The sequence below is a fragment of the Pristiophorus japonicus genome, chromosome 10 (genome assembly GCF_044704955.1).
Source record: "Pristiophorus japonicus isolate sPriJap1 chromosome 10, sPriJap1.hap1, whole genome shotgun sequence".
Classification (NCBI taxonomy): Eukaryota; Metazoa; Chordata; class Chondrichthyes; family Pristiophoridae; genus Pristiophorus; species Pristiophorus japonicus.
Genome location: NC_091986.1, coordinates 26,292,156 through 26,312,282, shown reverse-complemented (window position 1 = coordinate 26,312,282; position 20,127 = coordinate 26,292,156). Strand labels below are relative to the sequence as shown.

The 20,127-nt window shown below is 43.3% G+C and overlaps 1 protein-coding gene across 3 annotated transcripts in view; it reads left to right on the top strand.

Moving 5' to 3' along the window:
- LOC139274950 (LIM domain only protein 7-like) overlaps nucleotides 1-20,127 on the top strand; it is a 251,471-nt gene that overhangs the window by 103,930 nt on the left and 127,414 nt on the right. The window contains exon 4 of one of the 3 annotated variants that reach the window (XM_070891719.1): nucleotides 19,061-19,167. In XM_070891719.1, the coding sequence (XP_070747820.1) occupies nucleotides 19,061-19,167 (107 nt within the window). Of the gene's footprint in view, nucleotides 1-18,910; nucleotides 19,168-20,127 lie in introns of those variants that run through there. The other 2 variants (XM_070891714.1, XM_070891718.1) reach the window with 2 other exon arrangements.

Below are 20,127 nucleotides of genomic sequence, written 5' to 3'. Positions count from 1 at the left end.
GTTCTGTTGAGCCCAAGTTGCGAAGTAAATACTTTTGAAACAATGGCGAGAAGCCATAGTGTCCTCCAAGAGAACATTGGGAAGACTGAGTCCATTGGCTTCAGCCCTGGCACAAACTCCACACACTTGCCACTGACTTCCCTGTCCACTGCCTCGGGCTGAACCAACTTATTTGCAACCTCCGCATCCTGTTTGATCTTGAGCTGAGTTCCCGATACTATCGTCCTCTCCTTCACAATGATGCCTGCTTCCACCTCTTCAACCACACCCACCCCTGTAACAACACCCACCCTTGTAACAACACCCACCCCTGCCCACTACCTCAGACCATCTGCAACTTGAAACCCTTATACATGCTTTTATCACCTTCAGATTTTATTACTTTAATCCTCTCTTTTCTGGCCTCCTATCTTTCACTCTCTGTACTCCAGCTCATTCAACATTCTGCTGACCATATCCTATCCTACACCAAGTCCTGCTCATACATCATCTCTGTCTTTGCTGGCCTACATTGGCTCCTGGTCCTCATCTAAAATTCTCATTCTTGTATTTAAGTCCCTCCATGACCTTGCTTATCATCCTTATCTGTAATCTCCTCCAGCCCCAGCACCTCTGACCAGGGACACTCTTACTCTGACCCTGGCCTCTAGTGGAGCCCTCTCAGCCCTTTGCCCCATCATTGGTGGTTGTGCTTCAAGCTGCCTATGATCTTGAATTCTCTTCTTAACTCGCTCCATCTTTTCACCTTCATCATCTCCTTTAAGACACTCCTTTAAAATCCATTGCATTTTACTCCTAATCTTTCTTTGACTCTGCCTCCATTTTTTTTTGCCCCTCTATGCTATGCCTTGGGAAGGTAACTTATTCTAAAGACGCTGTTTAAATTTCAAGCCACTGTTGCAAAAATGACTTCTGGTGGTTCATTGCCACAGATGTACTTTTAAAAATAAAAGTAATTGACACGTTTAGGTAAGGTTGACAAAGAAAAGCAGTTCCCATTAGCTGATGGTACAAGGACTATGGGACACAGATTTAAGGTTTTGGGCAAGGGATACAGTGGGGATGTGAAGAATAACTTTTTTTTAATGCAGTGAGTGTTAATGACCTGGAACTCGTTGCCTACGAGGGTGGTGGAAGCCGAAACGATCAAGATTTCAAAAGGAAATTGGATAGGCACTTGAGGAAATACACTCGCAGGGCTACGGGGTAGAGCGGGGGAATGGGACTGACTGGATTGCTCTGCAGAGCACGCATGGAGTCGATGGGCCGAATGGCCGCCTTCTGTGCCATAATGACTGAGTCTATATTGAGCTTGATGTTCTTTGGTTGAAAAAGATTATGGGCAGAGCAATCACAGATTACAACAACAACTTGTATTTATATAGCGCCTTTAACACAGTGAAACGTCCCATGGCGCTTCACAGGAGTATTATACAATAAAAATTTGATACCGTAGCGCATGTGAGCAAAAGCTTGGTCAAAGAGGTATGTTTTGAGGAGCGTCTTGAAGGAGGAAAGAGGTAGAGATATTTGGTAGATTTTGGCAAGACTCGCAAGAGATGAGAAATCCTCTTTGAGGGAGGATCAAGTTCATCAAAAGGGTACAGTAAGTGCCTAATTTTGTTGCTTAAAACTTTAGGCATTGAAGTGATTATGAGCAGCCCCTATATAGAATGTATTTTCTTATGCAAGCTAAGTTGCTGAGATCTCTATTTTGTATGGACTTGCCATTATACAATTTTATTTTTAGGAGCTGTTTTATTTTTCCTTATTAAATTTCAGGTCAGCTACTATTTCACCTGTGAATTCCTTTTAGTCACTTAACCTTTCACCTTATCTGCTTTTTGCCTTCATTTGGTCCTGTCATTAAATGGTTCCAAAGTACAAGTGTCTTGCACTCACTTAACTGACGATTGGAGGTGTGGCTGGTTTAAAATTAACTTGCCTGGTGGAGGTACTTTAATTAGTGCTGGTTTCAGAAATTCAGTGATGAGGTAATCAAAATTAATTGTATTAGAGCACATTAAGAATCTTGTACAGTTTAGAAAGGTTAAATGGTCTCGTATTACTGGACTCAAATGAATGGACTGCAATGGAGCAAGGGTCCTTGTACATCCTCTTTGCAATGTAGCATAAAGATATGGATGCAGAATACCTTTACATGTCTTCAGAATCCCCTGAAGTGCATCACAGTCAGTAAGTAACTTTTTTGACGTGTACTGTTTTTTTTTCCAGGGCATGTGCAATGTGAACCTGAGTGCACAAAGAGGAAGGGGCTGAAATTGCTTGGCGCGCTGATGCGGCACAACATCTCTCCCCTTCAGTTAAAGGGGAGGGCCGCTGCAAGCTTTGCATTAACTTGGCAGCTTCCCGCAGGGGAAAGCAGTCAGTGGCACCGATCGGCAGCCGATCTATTCCAGCGGGGCGGAAAGGGGTTGCCGCCGGTTGGAAGGGGGTCGGCGTGCACCCGACGGGGCGGCAACACGGGCAGCGCGAAAACCTGTTCCCGCTGCTCCCAGCTTGGGGGCAATTTAGGACGGGTCGGCCCATCCACCCGCCCCCCCCCCGGTCGGTGAGGCCTATCCACACCATTACCGTCTCGTAGAGGCGGTAATGGACCTTAAGGAGGAGGGCAATTTCGACCCCGATGTGTTCCATCTTACACCTGGATAAGAAGAAAAATACGCTACCTTTTGTGGAAGAGGAATGTCTTTGTTGAAACTGGATGATTAAGCTGTTGTATCGCCTTCAGATTTATGATTGCAGCATAAAAGGAGTCTACATAGTGGCACATAGCATTGTAAACTGGGTAGCCTGAAAGAAGGGAGTATCAATGACTGATAGGAGTTGGGGTATAAAGGTCATCTGTACATGTGGAATAAGCTGGGTATTCCCACTGGCATTGCATGTGTGTGTGTGTATGCACGTCAACATATCTAGTTACATTTATTTTCATTTGAAGTGTAGTTGGTCTAGTATAATTTAGAAATCAGTGTTGAAGGGAATCCTCATTGAATAACATGAGTTTTCTCTTAATTATACAACAGGTACAAGGATAGCTTTATTTAACATTGATTTGTTTAGATTTGATTTGTTTGCCACAAGAATGTTGCTTCCAAGGTTGCAGATTTAATTTAGAATGAGTACAGTACTAAACAGTTTTTCTTTTCACCAATGCCGTTTTCATAAATGAGTGATGAAGCTAATGTGAATATTAGCAGCTCCAGGCATCATTACATACAATAGCTTACCATATATCAGATCTTTCTGCTGTGTAGAAAGAGGTGTTGCACTTGCTCATTCAGTTCAATACCACAGATCTGCTGATGGTGGCATGTATTGCAGCGGTGCTGCGTACGGTCGGGCTGGTATATGACGGCAGTGCTGCATGCCCGACATATGGTAGTTCTGCATATTGCATCGGTGCTGCATGCGGCAGTAATGCTGTGTGTGTGCTGGCTGTGCTGTGCCTGGTAGTGCTGCATATGGCAGCAGTGCTGTCCACACTGGTCACTGGGGAAGGAAATTCAATTATGGACTCAATACATCACACAGATTATTATACCCCTTTGTGGAGAAAAGCAATGCTTGTTTTGTTAAGATGCTTGGTAAACAAAACATTTCATACTGATTCCAATTTTGGTAGAAATGGGGGTTTTGCTCTGTTTTGTTTAACTATTTGTTCCGCTTACAAGCTTCCATCAAACGTGATTGACCAAAAGTCCCTGGTTTATATTCAGATACATTGGAATAAATGTTCATCTGGCTTCACTTGCAGTTTGTTGTGGGCAATGCAGCTGGATCCTGGTTATTTTAATGAAAAGACCAAAATTGATGTGTACTATTTCTATATTCAGTTTAGTTTAAATCACTAGTTTATTTTGCATGACCTGTATTTACTTGTGTTTTGTTTGGAGATTCATTGAGATCTGTGGTTCCATAATATCAGCTTTGGAAAACTGATTAACTCGTCTCTGCACATTATATTACATGTTGATAAAATGTCTAGATTGGAAGTATTGCTGTACAATATAATGGGGGGGAAAATCCCAGTCAGAGGCTTCCTTCAGATGAACGCCTCCGAGCTGAAAATGTTTTCTCCAACACCTCTCCACCGTCATCCAGCTGGGTGGGACTGCACTTGCCTGGTTCCATTCTTATCTATCTAATCTTAGCCAGAGGATCACCTACAACGGCTTCTCTTCCCACCCACCGTCGTTACCTCTGGTGTCCCCCAAGGATTTATCCTTGGCCCCTCCTATTTCTCATCTACATGTTGTCCCTTGGCGACATCATCTGAAAACACAGCGTCAGATCCGCATGTACGCTGATGACACCCAGCTCTACCTCACTACCACTTCTCTCGACCAAATTGTCAGACTGTTTGTCCAACATCCAGTTCTGGATGAGCAGAAATGTTCTCCAATTGAATATTGGGAAGACCGAAGCCATTGTTTTCAGTCCCCGTCACAAATTGCGTTCCCTAGCTACTGATTCCATCCCTCTCACCAACTTCTGTCTGAGGCTGAACCAGACTGTTCGCAACTTTGGTGTCATATTTGACCCTGCAATGAGCTTTCGACCACATATCCGCAGCATAACTAAGATGGTCTATTTCCTCTTCCGTAACATCGCCCGTCTCCACCCTTGCCTCAGCTCATCCACGGCTGAAGCCCTCATCCATGCCTTTGTTACCTCTCAACTAGACTATTCCAATGCACCCCTGGCTGGCCTCCCACATTCTACCCTATGCAAACTAGAGGTGATCCAAAACTTGGTTGCCCATGTGATAGCTCACCAAGTCCCGTTCACCCATCACCCCTGTGCTCGCTGACCTACGTTGGCTTTCGATTAAGCAACGCCTCAATTTGAAAATTCTCATCCTTGTTTTCAAATCCCTCCATGGCCTTGCCCCTCCCTATGTTTGTAATCTCCTCCAGCCCCACAACAGCCTGAGATGTCTGCTCTCCTCTAATTCTGCCCTCTTGAGCATCCCTGATTATAATCGCTCAACCATTGGTGACCGTGCCTTCTGTTTCCTAGGCCCCAAGCTCTGGAATTCCCTGCCTAAACCTCTCCGCCTCTCTACCTCTCTTTCTTCCTTCAAGACGCTCTTCAAAACATACCTCTTTGACCAAGCCTTTGGCCACCTGCGCTAATTTCTACTATGTGGCTCGGTGTCAAATTTTTTTATCTCATAATACTCCCGTGAAGCGCCTTGGGACATTTCACTACATTAAAGGCGCTGTATAAATACAAGTTGTTGTTGTTGTATTGTGTGCTATGATCTCTGTAACCACCTCCAGCCCTACAACCCTGCGAGATCGCTCCGCTCCTCCAATTCTGGTCTCTAGTGCATCCCTGATTTTAATTGCTCCACCATTTGCGGCTGTGCCTTCAGCTGCTTGGAGCCCCAAGCGTGGAATTCCCTCACTAAATCCCTCCTCCTCTCTACCTCTCTCCTCCTTTTGAGATGCTACTTAAAACCCACCACATCTGTCCTAATATCTCCTCATGTGGCTCGTTGTCAAATTTTGCCTGATAATGCTCCTGTGAAGTGCCTTGGGATGTTTTATTACATTAAAGGCACTATATAAATGCAAGTTGTTGTTGTTGATTGATTATGGCCATCAGCCAGGGTGACTGCTTATTTTCAAGAATGCCATGATTGCCAACTGGTGTATTGGAATGCTGGGCATCAAGTTCGGCACTAAACTGAAACAAACTGCAATTTATCATTGCTATTGAATTCTCAGCATTGTTCCTTTTATGATCCTCACTATTGTAGTATTCTAGCAAAAAGAAATTGGAATGATAATTCGCCTGGCTAGTGTTGCCAAGCACTTGATATCCCTGTGAGCATGTTCCATTCAATATCCCGAAAGGTGCGCTGGAAGCGTGAACAGATTGCTGTGAGTTCTTGGCCTTGAGCTTCCACTAGTCTGTGCTGGATCTACCCCAGTTTGGCCAAACCAGTGCATAAGAACAAGGAATTTCAAGCACAAGTTACGTTCAGCGCAAGTTGAGTTTCCGCGATCTTTTGCGCTGGTTTACAAAAAACATTGCGCTGAAAGCTGTACCGCCGACACAACTGGCCACCTCTCCAGATCGAATTGGTCACCATGGTGAGTGTCCATTAATCGCAGCCGCTTGAGGGCTATCGAGGGGGCTCTTAAAATTAAACTGGTTTTAGGCGCAAGGGCACGAATAGACACCTTTTTAAAATATTAAATATTAAAAAAATATTTCATGTACTAAGAAACTGACTGCCGTCCACCAATGACAGTAGAAAATAATTCTGGATAGATTTTAAAAATAATTTTCAGTTATTTAAAATCGGGTTACTTGCAGGTGGTGGACTGACACTGATTTTAAAAATACTCAATCTTTGTGATAAATGCGTTTTCAGCTGTATTAATCAAAGTGCACCACATCGCCACTCAAAATAAATGCAAGAAAAAAATAAACGATTGCGTTCTAAAACGCTGTTTGTTCGATTGCGTGGGCTCATGGAAGCTTTTACGTTCGGTAATGAGTTTGAGTGGAAACTTGAGCCAAAAAAAAATTCAATTCTGAAAGCTGCCGCAATTTGTGCCCGGATTTCTGACTGTGCCCAAAATGGTAACTCTACCCTCTTGTGTCTGGTCAGTGTTAAAATTTCAAGTGATTAGCAGAGATTAAGATAGTTGCAGAAAGGAAAGGTTGCTGTGTTATAATCGCACCTTTGTTTCTCAACATGCTTCCTCATCAGTCTGGAATGCTAGCGTGTGACTGAACAGGCTGGTAAGACCATAGCCAAACCAGAATGATGACCTCAGAGGTTTAACTAAAGGTGGTGACCTCGGGTGCGTTCATGAATGCCTCGTTTCTTAGATAAATAAAAAGGGCGTCACTGAGGCACAGCTTTACTGAGTGACATCTAATTTAGGATTGTTGTTGTAGCAGATTGAGAACTACTTGCTCAACTGTTGACGTTTGTTTTTCACATTTTAACAGTCTTTATTATGCTCTTTCTCCATGTCACCCCACCCCTCCCCTTCCCAGCACCGTTTACTGCTTTCTCACATCTTATCAGTGATTCAACATCAAGTAGGGTGGATCCATCTCACCTTGGTGCTTTTGGTTAAACTCCTGAGTGGCTCCCTTAGGCCACTGTACTTGCGTAAGCAGTGTGGGAAGAGCCGCAATCAAGACTGTTAATCTTCCAAATCAAACATGAACCTCTGGCTTGGGAGTCTCGTGTTCGAGCAGAAGCTCTTGAGTTGCTTTACTTCGTGGTGTATCGGTGTAAATAAGTTTTAGATTTTATCTGAAAACAAGAGTGAGCAAGGCCCGTTTGAGGTTCCTCAACTTTCCCTAAGTCAGCAGAAGTTGTCCGTAACAAAAGTTCAAAGAACAAAACAAATCTTTTTTAAGAACAGATAAAGCCAGAACCGGTCAGGTACCATTTGTGGCAAGAGAAACAGAGTTAACGCTTCTGGTCGGTGACCTATCATAACTGGAAGATGCATAGAGTACATAAGAAAGAAGTTATGCTAAACCTTTATAAAACAATTGTTCGGCCCCAGCTGCAGTATTGCGTCCAGTTCTAGGCACCACACTTTGGGATGGATGGCAAGGCCTTGGTTAGGGTGCAGAGGAGACTTACTAGAATGGTACCACGGATGAAAGACTTCAGTTACATGGTGAGATTAGAGAAACTGGGGTTATTCGCCTCAGGCCAGAGAAGGTTAAGGGGAAATTTGATAGAGGTGTTAAGAATCATGAAGGATGCTGATAGAGTAAATAAGGACAAACTGTTTCCAACGGCAGAATTGTCGAACCAGAGGACACAGATTTAAGGTAATTGGCCAAAAACAACAGGCGACATGAGAGAACAAAATTTACGCAGCAAGTTGTTATAATCTGCAATACACTGCCTGAACGAATAGTGGAAGCAGATTCAATAGTAACTTTAAAAGGGAATTGGAAAATAACAGGGCTATGAAGAGTGGGATTAATGAGAGAGCTCTTTCAAAGAGCCTGCTTAAGCACGATGGGCCGAATGGGGGTGCCTTCTGTGCTGTATCATTGTATACGTCTATGAAATAGATTGGTGGCATGTATTTTGTTTATATGCCTTTATGGCAAAGTTGTCTGATTCAGTTGCAGAAGAAGTGCATTATCTGTGCTGGATTCACCTCTACAAGCATTTGAGAGATTATTCACCCTAGCTGTAAATTGCACCGTTAATTGCGTGATTGCTTTACCTTTAACGTATAGTGAATAAAAGTAACAGCGTCAAGAAACATTTGAGCATGTGACTATAGCCTGTTGAGTGCCTACTGTATCAAAAAGTGCCTACTGTATCAAAATAACTGAAGATTAGGGAATCCAGCGAACTTGGTATGTACAACAGGCTTTCATTTCTCTTTGCTTTGTTTAGCGGGACTAATTTTCACTTTCAAAGGATTACTGTAAGAACTTTATGCTGAGGGGTTTTTGTTTCCAACTGAGTTGAAATCTGCTGTGTGGCAGACTGACAGATGGAGAGAATGTCTAATTTTCTTATCCCTCCCCCCACACCTCCAGAAACTAGGCAGGGTCTTGCTTTCATAAGAACAAAAGAAACAGAAGCACGTAAAGACCTTGTGGCCTCTCGAACTTGCTCTGCCATTCAATAAGATCATGGCTGATCTTCAACCTCAGCTCCACTTTCCTGCCCTATCCCCATATCCCTTGATTCCCTTAATATCCAAAATCTATCGCTCTCCGACGTGAATGTACTTAATGACTAAGCATCCACAGCTCTCTGGGGTAGAGAATTCCAAAGATTCACAACTGAATGAAGCAATTTCTCCTCATGTCAATCCTAAATGGCCGATCCTTTATCCTGAGACTATCCTGTCTAGTTCTAGACTCTCCAGCCAGGGAAACAGCCTCTCAGCATCTACTCTGTTGAGCCCTCTAAGAATGTTATACATTTCAATGATATCACTTCTCATTCTTCGAAACTCCAAAGAATTTAGGCCCCGTGCAATAAAGGTACAGCAGTTATCATGGGCGACTTTAATCTACATATAGATTGGGCTCACCAAACTGGTAGCAGTACGGTGGAGGAGGATTTCCTGGAGTGTATTAGGGATGGTTTTCTGGACCAACATGTCGAGGAACCAACTAGAGGGCTGGCCATCCTAGACTGGGTGATGTGTAACAAGAAAGGGCTAATTAGCAATCTTGTTGTGCGAGGCCCCTTTGGGAAGAGTGACCATAATCTGGTAGAACTCTTCATTTAAGATGGAGAGTGACACAGTTAATTCAGAGACTAGGGTCCTGAACTTAAGAAAAGGTAACTTCAATGGTATGAGACGTGAATTGGCTAGAATAGACTGGCGAATAATACTTAAAGGGTTGACTGTGGATAGGCAATGGCAGACATTTAAAGATCACATGGATGAACTTCAACAATTGTACATCCCTGTCTGGAGTAAAAATAAAACGGGGAAGGTGGCTCAACCGTGGCTAACAAGGGAAATTAAGGACAGTGTTAAATCCAAGGAAGAGGCATATAAATTGGCCAAAAAAAGCAGCAAACCTGAGGATTGGGAGAAATTTAGAATTCAGCAGAGGAGGACAAAGGGTTTAATTAGCAGGGGGAAAATAGAGTACGAGAGGAAGCTTGCTGGGAACATAAAAACTGACTGCAAAAGCTTCTATAGATAGGTGAAGAGAAAGAGATTAGTGAAGACAAACGTAGGTCCCTTGCAGTCAGAATCAGGTGAATTTATAATGGGGAACAAAAAAATGGCAGACCAATTGAACAAATACTTTGATTCTGTTTTCACGAAGGAAGACACAAATAACGTTCCGGAAATACTAGGGGACCGAGGGTCCAGTGAGAAGGAGGAACTGAAGGAAATCCTTGTTAGTCAGGAAATTGTGTTAGTGAAATTAATGGGATTGAAGGCCGATAAATCCCCAGGACCTGATAGTCTGCATCCCAAAGTACTTGAGGAAGTGGCCCTAGAAATAGTGGATACATTGGTGATCATTTTCTAACAGTCTATCGACTCTGGATCAGTTCCTATGGACTGGAGGGTAGCTAATGTAACCCCACTTTTTAAAAAAGGAGGGAGAGAGAAAACAGGGAATTATAGACCGGTTAGCCTGACATCAGTAGTGGCGAAAATGTTGGAATCAATTATTAAAGATAAAATAGCAGCGCATTTGGAAAGCAGTGACTGGATTGGTCCAAGTCAGCATGGATTTATGAAAGGGAAATCATGCTTGACAAATCTAGAATTTTTTGAGGATGTAACTAGTAGAGTGGATAAGGGAGAACCAGTGAATGTGGTGTATTTGGACTGTCAAAAGCCTTTTGACAAGGTCCCACACAAGAGATTGGTGTGCAGTATTAAAGCACATGGTATTGGGGGTAATGTATTGACGTGGATAGAGAACTGGTTGGCAGACAGGAAGCAGAGAGTCGGGATAAACGGGTCCTTTTCAAATGGCAGGCAGTGACTAGTGGGGTGCCACAGGGCTCAGTGCTGGGACCCCAGCTATTTACAATATACATCAATGATTTAGATGAAGGAATTGAGAGTAATATCTCCAAGTTTGCAGATGACACTAATCTGGGTGGTGGTGTGAGCTGTGAGGAGGACGCTAAGATGCTGCAGGGTGACTTGGACAGATTAGGTGAGTGGGCAAATGCATGGCAGATGCAGTATAATGTGGATAAATGTGAGGTTATCCACTTTGGTGGCAAAAACATGAAGGCAGAATATTATCTGAATGGCGGTAGATTAGGAAAAGGGGAGGTGCAATGAGACCTGGGTGTCATGGTACATTAGTTATTGAAGGTTGGCATGCAGGTACAGCAGGCAGTGAAGAAGGCAAATGGCATGTTGGCTTTCATAGCTAGGGGATTTGAGTATAGGAGCAGGGAGGTCTTGCTGCAGCTGTACAGGGCCTTGGTGAGGCCTCACCTGGAATATTGTGTTCAGTTTTGGTCTCCTAATCTGAGGAAGGGCATTCTTGCTATTGAGGGAGTGCAGCGAAGGTTCACCAGACTGATTCCCGGGATGGCAGGACTGACATATGAGGAGAGACTGGATCGACTGGGCCTGTATTCACTGGAGTTTAGAAAAATGAGAGGGGATCTCATAGAAACCTCTAAAATTCTGTCGGGACTGGGCAGGTTAGATGCAGGAAGAATGTTCCTGATGTTGGAGGAGTCCAGAACCAGGGGACACTGTCTAAGGATAAGGGGTAAGCCATTTAGGACCGAGACAAGGAGAAACTTCTTCACTCAGTTATTAACCTGTGGAATTGACTTCGGCAGAGAGTTCTTGATGCCAGTTCGTTGGATATATTCAAGAGGGAGTTGGATATGGCCCTTACGGCTAAAGGGATCAAGGGGTATGGAGAGAAAGCAGGACAGGGGTACTGAGGGACTGATCAGCCATGATCTTATTGAATGGTGGTGCAGGCTCGAAGGGCCGAATGGCCTACTCCTGCACCTGTTTTCTATGTTTCTACTCTACTCGATCACCCCTCAAAGGACAACCCTCAAATATAGTTTTTCATATTGATCAAGATAATACTTGGCATAGTGAATTGATCCATTTAGCAATAGCCATATGAATGAGGTTTAAACCCCATATCTATGTTGCAATAGCTGATACGAGCCGGGCTAGGGTGATACCATTAGGTTCCAGCCTAATTATAGAATCATAGATTAACGCAGCACAGAAGGAGGCCATTAGGTCCGTCATACCTGTTCCAGCTCTTTAAAAGAGCTACCATTAGTCCCACTCCCCAGCTCTGTCTCCATAGCCCTGCAATTTTTATCCCTTCAAGTATTTATCCAATTCTCCTTTTTTCCCAAGTTATTATTAAATCTGCTTCCACCACCCTTTCAGACAGTACATTCCAGATCATCATAACTCGCCGCGTTAGCTTATTTTTCCTCATGCCTCCTCTTTTTAAATCTATGTCCTAGTTACCGACCCTTCTGCCACTGGAAATAGTTGCTCCTTATTTACTCAATCAAAACCCTACATAATTCTGAATAACTCTATCAAATCTCCCCTTAACTTTCTCTGTTCTCAGAAGCCCAACCCCAGTTTCTCTAGACTCTCCACGTAACTGAAGTCCTCTTTAAGGACTTGACATCTTTCCCAGAGTTTGGTGCCCAGAATTGCCCACAATACTCAAACTGGGGGCCAACAAGTCTTTTATATAGGTTTAGCCTAACTTCCTTGCTTCCTAGCTTCCTAACCTCTGTGCCTCTAATTATAAAATCAAGGACAATACATGCCTTATTAACAGCCTTCTCACCTTGTCCTGCCATTTTCAAAGGCTTGTGTACATATACCTTTAGGTCTCTCTATTCCTGCACTCCCTTCAAAATTGTACCATTTTGTTTGTTACTTCTTCTCATTCTTTTTACCAAAATGAATGACTTCACACTTCATCTGCCGTGTGACTCTCCATTTCACTAGTCTGTCTATGTCTTCCTGAAGTCTGTTACTATCCTCTTCGCTGTCTAGTCTGTATTCAAACTATTTCCTTTTTGAAGGCCTCCCATTGCTCATTTACTGTTTTACCTGCCAATCTGTGGTTCCAATCCACCTGGGCCAGATTCCTTTTCATCTCATTGAAAATGGCCTTCCTCCAGTTGAGTATTTTCACATTTGATTTTTCCTTGTCCTTTTCCATAACTACTATAAATCTAATAATATTATAATTATTGTTTCCCAAATTCGCACCCGCTGTAACATGCTCCACTTGCCCCACTTTGGCCCCAAGTTTCCACATGATTTGCTCCTGATTTTTAGGAGCAACTGGTGTAGAACGGAGTATCTTAGAAATCGGAATTCTCGTCATTTAGTTTGCTCCAGTTCTGGTCAGTTAGAACAGTTTCACTTTGGAACAGAATTTTTTTTTCAAAAGGGGGCGTGTCCGGCCACTTACGCCTGATTTCAAAGTTTCGTGAGTGAAAACTTACTCCAAACTAACTTAGAATGGAGTAGGTGAAGATTTTTGTACGCTCGAAAAAACCTTGTCTACACTTTAGAAAATCAGGCGTAGGTTACAAATCAGGCGTAGGGAATGGGGGGGGGGTGTTTAAATGGAAGTTTACAAACATTAAACACTTCAGTTTTACAAATAAAGAGCCATCGTCAATAATAAATGATAAATACATCAATAAATCAACCAATAAATCAATCAAAAAAAATTAATAAGAAATTTTTTTTTAAAAAAAATCAATAAATAAAACATTTTCTACTTACCGACTGCAGCACCGGGAGCCCTCCAACAGCGTGCTGGGATGCCCCCCCCCCCCCCAGTGTATCTCTGTCAGTGTCTCTATCTCTTTGTCTGTCTGTCTGTCTGTGTATCTCTCATTCTCTGTCTGTCAGTGTCTGTGTTTCTGAAGGGGAGAAGGGGGGAGGGATGGGGGAGAAGGGGGGAGGGATGGGGGAGAAGGAGATTGGGGGGGGGGGAAAGGAGATTGTGGGGGAAGGAGAAGGGGGAGGGAGGCTGAACGGGCCGGGCCCGAGACTTCGGGCAGGGTCCGTCCCCAGCACCAGATTTACAGGTAGGTGGCGTTGGGTCGGGTCGGGGGGGTGGTGGGAGGGAGGTCGGTTCGGGTCGGGGGGAGGGAGAGAGAGGTCAGGTCGGGGGGAGGGAGGTCAGGTCGGATCCAGTCTGGGGGGGGGAGGGGGAGCGGGTGTCGGGTCCGGTCCGAGGGGGGGGGAGCGGGTGTCGGGTCCGGTCAGGGAGCGGGGGAAGCGGGAGTCGAGTCGGGTCGGGAGGAAGCAGAAGCTGGGCGTGGGAGGCAGCCTTATTCACGCAACTCCAGTGAGGCCATTCGGCCAGGGCTAGGGGCTGCGTGCTTCGGGCCCCTCCCACACAGTTTCGGGCGCCTGGAGCTACTGCACTTGCGTGCCCACTGTAGCGCGCATGTGCAGAGGTCCTGGCACTGTCTTCAGCGCAGGAACCTGGCTCCGCCCCCTACAGCGTGTGCTGCGCTGCGCCGAGGGCCAGAGGACCTGCAGGGAGGTGGAGAATACGGAGGGTTTTTTTAGGCGCACTTTGTGACGCGAAAAACGGGTGTCCAGGTCGGGACTGCGTCATTCTAGGCGCGGCTCGAAACTTGGGCCCCATATTCCCCAGGATTAGATCCAGCACTGCTTCCTTCCTCATTGGGCTGGAATGATACTGATCAAGAAAGTTCTCTTGTACACATTTCGAGAATTCCTCCCTCTATTTTCCCTTTACATTGTTATTTCCCCAGTCTATATTAGGATAATTGAAGTCCCCCATTACCACTACTGTAAAGATCCTAAGTCTTGCTGCCATTTGCCTGAAAATTTGCTCATCTATTTCCTTCCCACTACTGGTTGTTTAATGTCCTTCAGTGATGTCAGGTAGACTGGGTTAGGCCAGGCTGCGATGTTGAGTAGCTCGCTGTCACCTTTTACGCATGATTATGGTAAGGTACTAGCGCAAGGTACCGGAGAAAAGCTGACATTCGTGGACCCACTCCCCTGGTCAAAAATCAACTCGGTCAGGGAGGATCTGAGGCAAGCCTATAAAAAAAATGTTTGACGTGTTTCTCAAAATTGCAGAAAAGCAAAGGATGCATCAGGATGACACACCCAATTGAAAACTCAGGTGTCTGACACACTGACATTTTTATGCATGTGCAATTTCACTTCTGTTTCAGGCGTGCAGTTTCTGTTCTCCCACTCATTATTTGGTTGACTAATACTGATGACTTGCTTTGGGATAGCGTTGTTAAAGATGGGCGAAGAATCGGCAATTGGATATACAATTGTGTTTGTCTATAGTATACATATGTGTGTTTAACATAAGAACATAAGAATTAGGAACAGGAGTTGGCCATCTAGCCCCTCGAGCCTGCTCCGCCACTCAACAAGATCATGGCTGATCTGGCCGTGGACTCAGCTCCACTTACCCGCTCGCTCCCCATAACCCTTAATTCCCTTATTGGTTAAAAATCTATCTATCTGTGATTTGAATACATTCAATGAGCTAGCCTCAACTGCTTCCCTGGCAGAGAATTCCACAGATTCACAACCCTCTGGGAGAAGAAATTCCTTCTTAACTCGGTTTTAAATTGGCTCCCCCGTATTTTGAGGCTGTGCCCCCTAGTTCTAATCTCCCCGACCAGTGGAAACAACCTCTCTGCTTCTATCTTGTCTCTCCCTTTCATTATTTTAAATGTTTTTATAAGATCCCCCCTCATCCTTCTGAACTCCAACGAGTAAAGACCCAGTCTACTCAATCTATCATCATAAGGTAACCCCCTCATCTCCGGAATCAGCCTAGTGAATCGTCTCTGTACCCCCTCCAAAGCTAGTATATCCTTCCTTAAGTAAGGTGACCAAAACTGCATACAATACTCCAGGTGCGGCCTCACCAATACCCTGTACAGTTGCAGCAGGACCTCCCTGCTTTTGTACTCCATCCCTCTCGCAATGAAGGCCAACATTCCATTCGCCTTCCTGATTACATGCTGCACCTGCAAACTAACTTTTTGGGATTCATGCACAAGGACCCCCAGGTCCCTCTGCACTGCAGCATGTTGTAATTTCTCCCCATTCAAATAATATTCCCTTTTACTGTTTTTTTTTCCAAGGTGGATGTCCTCACATTTTCCGACATTGTATTCCATCTGCCAAACCTTAGCCCATTCGCTTAACCTATCTAAATCTCTTTGCAGCCTCTCTGTGTCATCTACACAACCCGCTTTCCCACTAATCTTTGTGTCATCTGCAAATTTTGTTACACTACACTCTGTCCCCTCTTCCAGGTCATCTATGTATATTGTAAACAGTTGTGGTCCCAGTACTGATCCCTGTGGCACACCACTAACCACCGATTTCCAACCCGAAAAGGACCCATTTATCCCGACTCTCTGCTTTCTGTTAGCCAACCAATTCTCTACCCATGCTAATATATTTCCTCTGACTTCGCGTACCTTTATCTTCTGCAGTAAACTTTTGTGTGGCACCTTATCGAATGCTTTTTGGAAATCTAAATACACCACATCCATCGGTACACCTCTATCCACCATGCTCGTTATATCCTCAAAGAATTCCAGTAAATTAGTTAAACATGATTTCCCCTTCATGAATCCATGTTGCGTCTGCTTGATTGCACTATTCCTATCTAGATGTCCCGCTATTTCTTCCTTAATGATAGTTTCAAGCATTTTCCCCGCTACAGATGTTAAACTAACCGGCCTATAGTTACCTGCCTTTTGTCTGCCCCCTTTTTTAAACAGAGGCGTTACATTAGCTGCTTTCCAATCCGATGGTACCTTCCCAGAGTCCAGAGAATTTTGGTAGATTATAACGAATGCATCTGCTATAACTTCCGCCTTTCATCAGGACCAGGGGACTTGTCTACCTTGAGATCCATTAGCTTGTCCAGCTACCCCACTAGTGATAGTGATTGTCTCAAGGTCCTCCCTTCCCACATTTCTGTGAGCAGCAATTTTTGGTATGGTTTTTGTGTCTTCCACTGTGAAGACCGAAGCAAAATAATTGTTTAAGGTCTCAGCCATTTCCATATTTCCCATTATTAAATCCCCCTTCTCATTTTCTAAGGGACCAACATTTACTTTAGTCACTCTTTTCCGTTTTATATATCGGTCAAAGCTTTTACTATCTGTTTTTATGTTTTTTGCAAGTTTACTTTCGTAATCTATCTTTTCTTTCTTTATTACTTTCTTCGTCATTCTTTGCTGTCGTTTAAAATTTTCCCAATCTTCTAGTTTCCCACTAACCTTGGCCACTTTATATGCATTGGTTTTTAATTTGATACTCTCCTTTATTTCCTTGGTTATCCATGGCTGGTTATCCCTTCTCTTACCGCCCTTTTTCACTGGAATATATTTTTGTTGAGCACTATGAAAGAGCTCCTTAAAAGTCCTTCACTGTTCCTCAATTGTGCCACCGTTTAGTCTGTGTTCCCAGTCTACTTTAGCCAACTCTGCCCTCATCCCACTGTAGTCCCCTTTGTTTAAGCATAGTATGCTCGTTTGAGACACTACTTCCTCCCCCTCAATCTGTATTACAAATTCAACCATACTGTGATCACTCATTCCGAGAGGATCTTTTACTAGGAGATCGTTTATTATTCCTGTCTAATTACATAGGACCAGATCTAAGATAGCTTGCTCCCTTGTAGGTTCTGTAACATACTGTTCTAAGAAACAATTCTGTATGCATTCTATGAATTCCTCCTCAAGGCTACCCTGTGCGATTTGATTTGACCAATTTAGCCAATTGACACGGTTTATTTTTTTTAACAAAAAACTGCATAAGCAATAGCCTTTATGGTCTTGTGTATTCTTTGTTGATGCTGCAGTAATTGAAAGAATTTGCTAAAAAGAGAAATCTCCCTCGCTTGCTTGGCCCCTCCCCCTGTACCCATCCCGCTCACGCTCCCTCCTGCACCCACTCGCCCTGCCCTCTTTCCCCTCTCCTCACTGCACTCTCCCCAGACAGTCAAGACTTTTTAAATGTTTTTCTGAATGGTAACATTTTCAGGTTAAAGACACTGATTGTGTAACTAGGATCTTTGCAGTTTAGTGCTATTCGATTTCATCTTTACACATGGGCTGGTACAGGGAGAGAGAGAATTTGTAAAAAAAAAAGTAATTTAATTCTCTTTTTTTTAAATATATATATATATAGAAGAAATCACTTATATTTTATCGTATTTATTAATAATAATGATGATCTACCAATAGGAAGCAGCTTATCCTGTTTGCAGGAAGCAGAAATTTTTGGCACATCGGTGATGTTTGCTGAGCAAACAAATGGTTGCTGTTGATTTTTCAAAAATGAAGACAGGCCTGTTTTATACCTTATTTCGTGGTGTCACTCAAGGTTTTAAAAATAAGATCAAAATAAGCTCGTGACTGGTCTATTTCAGCATGTGGCTTTTGTTGCAATACTTGTACAAAGGTTGTGCTGTGTTGCATCTATGTGACGGACTGCTCCAACTGAATGATGAACAAAAGTATATGAAAGCATGCCGTGACATGCCCAGATGTATTTTGAACAAATAGTTGAATGTTTTACTTAATTTACTTTAGATTCTTCGAAGTAGAAACATCTCCACAATGTTAAAAAGAATTGAGTGTGATGACACTGAAAGAGTTAGATATCGACATACTGTTTGCATGAAAGCACTCTGCTTTGTGGTTTAGAATAGCGAGGGTTAGCAACTGATCTTCAACTTGCAAATAACTGAAAAGGTATTTGTAATCGGATTGTTCTTTGCATACTTTTCTTCTGTTTCAAAGTCCACATGCACGAAGACACAGATATCTGTTCTTGTGTGCTCTGTCCTAACACAAGATCAATATTACGGTTTGAGCATGTGATTTTACAGCACCTTCTAAAGACCTGAATTTGTTTTTGCTTCCTGCAATAAGGCTTCTTTAACAATTGCTGGCGAGCAGGTGCAGTGAATGCTGCCTGATACCACGCCTTGTTTAAATAGTTTGTAACGCACTGTATGTTACATTAACTGCTGCGCTCTGTACAAGAGGGTTACCCTTTGCCACCAAACCGAGATTCCAGGTGTATTTGAAAGAGTACTGTAATAGCGACAACTAGGAGGAATTATTATTCCGTCCTGCCTTTCTTACGAGACTGCAGGCAGTTTCTGGGTGGGTGAGTGTTCACAACAAGAGCTATTTTTTTTAAATCGACACTAGATGTAATCCGATGTGTCATGAGAGACTAAAAGAAGGGTGGAATGTTTATGTAATACAGACGTCAGGAATGGTTGCTGCCCACATGCTGTGCAGTCATACTATAACAGGTAATAGACAAGTGCCTATCAGTCCCATGGCCAGCCCACATCCTTAGATTGCCAGTGCTGATTCATTAGAGGATTGATATCTTTCTCTCTCTCCCCATTGCCTTTATACTAGCACTGGACTTCAGAGTAAAGGACTTTAGACTGAGTTAGGTTTCCTTGTTTCGTGTGTAACTAAGCAGGTAATTCACTTCGTTTTTTTCAGGACAACATTAATGTTTTCCTGAAGGGCTGTCAGAGACTTGGTTTGAAAGAAGCACAGCTGTTTCACCCAGGAGATCTACAGGATTTATCCAGCCGTGTCACTGTCAAGTAAGTACTGCTTTGTATTTAATGAACTGATGGGTTCGGTAGTCTGGGGCTGGCAAAGACTGCTGAATGTTCACAATGTGTACGAGCTCTTTTGTGACCTGAGCTGGTAATATATTTTGATTACGTGCACTGGCATTTGTACTTTTAAATAAATGTACAATGGTTTCTTTGTGAGAAATGGGAGAGAAGAAAGAAGTACAGTTGGTGGAACTGTGTAACCAGTCTTTTCAAAACGTGTCCTGTGTGGCAGTAATTGAAAGATTTGAGTGAAAGAAAGATCTGCTGTGGGTTATGTCGATGAAGCTCAGAATGATTTGAAATCGTCTCAGTCACAAAAACGTTCTGTGAGGTAACGTGGTGCTTGATGTGGTACAGTTGCATCTGAATCAAATGCCATTTAGATTTAGTGAATAAAGTGGAGGCGGGAGGAGGGAAATTGAACTTCAAATTCTTTCTGCCTTATGATCATGCAACATTAAAACAGGCTTTTATGCTTCTTTAAAAACTCCTCAATTTGAGAATGAGATATTTAACTTGTTAAATGCAAGGGTTTTTTTGTGGACAGTTAACACTCGTGGTAATGCAGATTTACAACCAAAATCAAATACAGCTTGATAGTTTTCCTAAGGTGCTTGTACTGAACATGAAGTTTTTTTAAATTCTGTAATATGGTATTGCATGTAGCAAGTTTGGGGAGACTCTCTCTCTCTCTCTCTCTCTGCAGGGAATTTATATATACGTTACACAAATGCTTTTTATCGTAGCAGGCTTACATTGGCACTTGCATCTGCTTGCCTTGTTTAGTACTTGCATTATTTTTTCAATTTCTGTTACTATTGACTGTTGTGCATTATGCTATAAGTATATAATGGACAATAGAAATATAGAAATTTACAGCGCAGAAGGAGGCCATTTCAGCCCATCGTGTCCGCGTTTTTCTGACAAAGAGCCATACGGCCC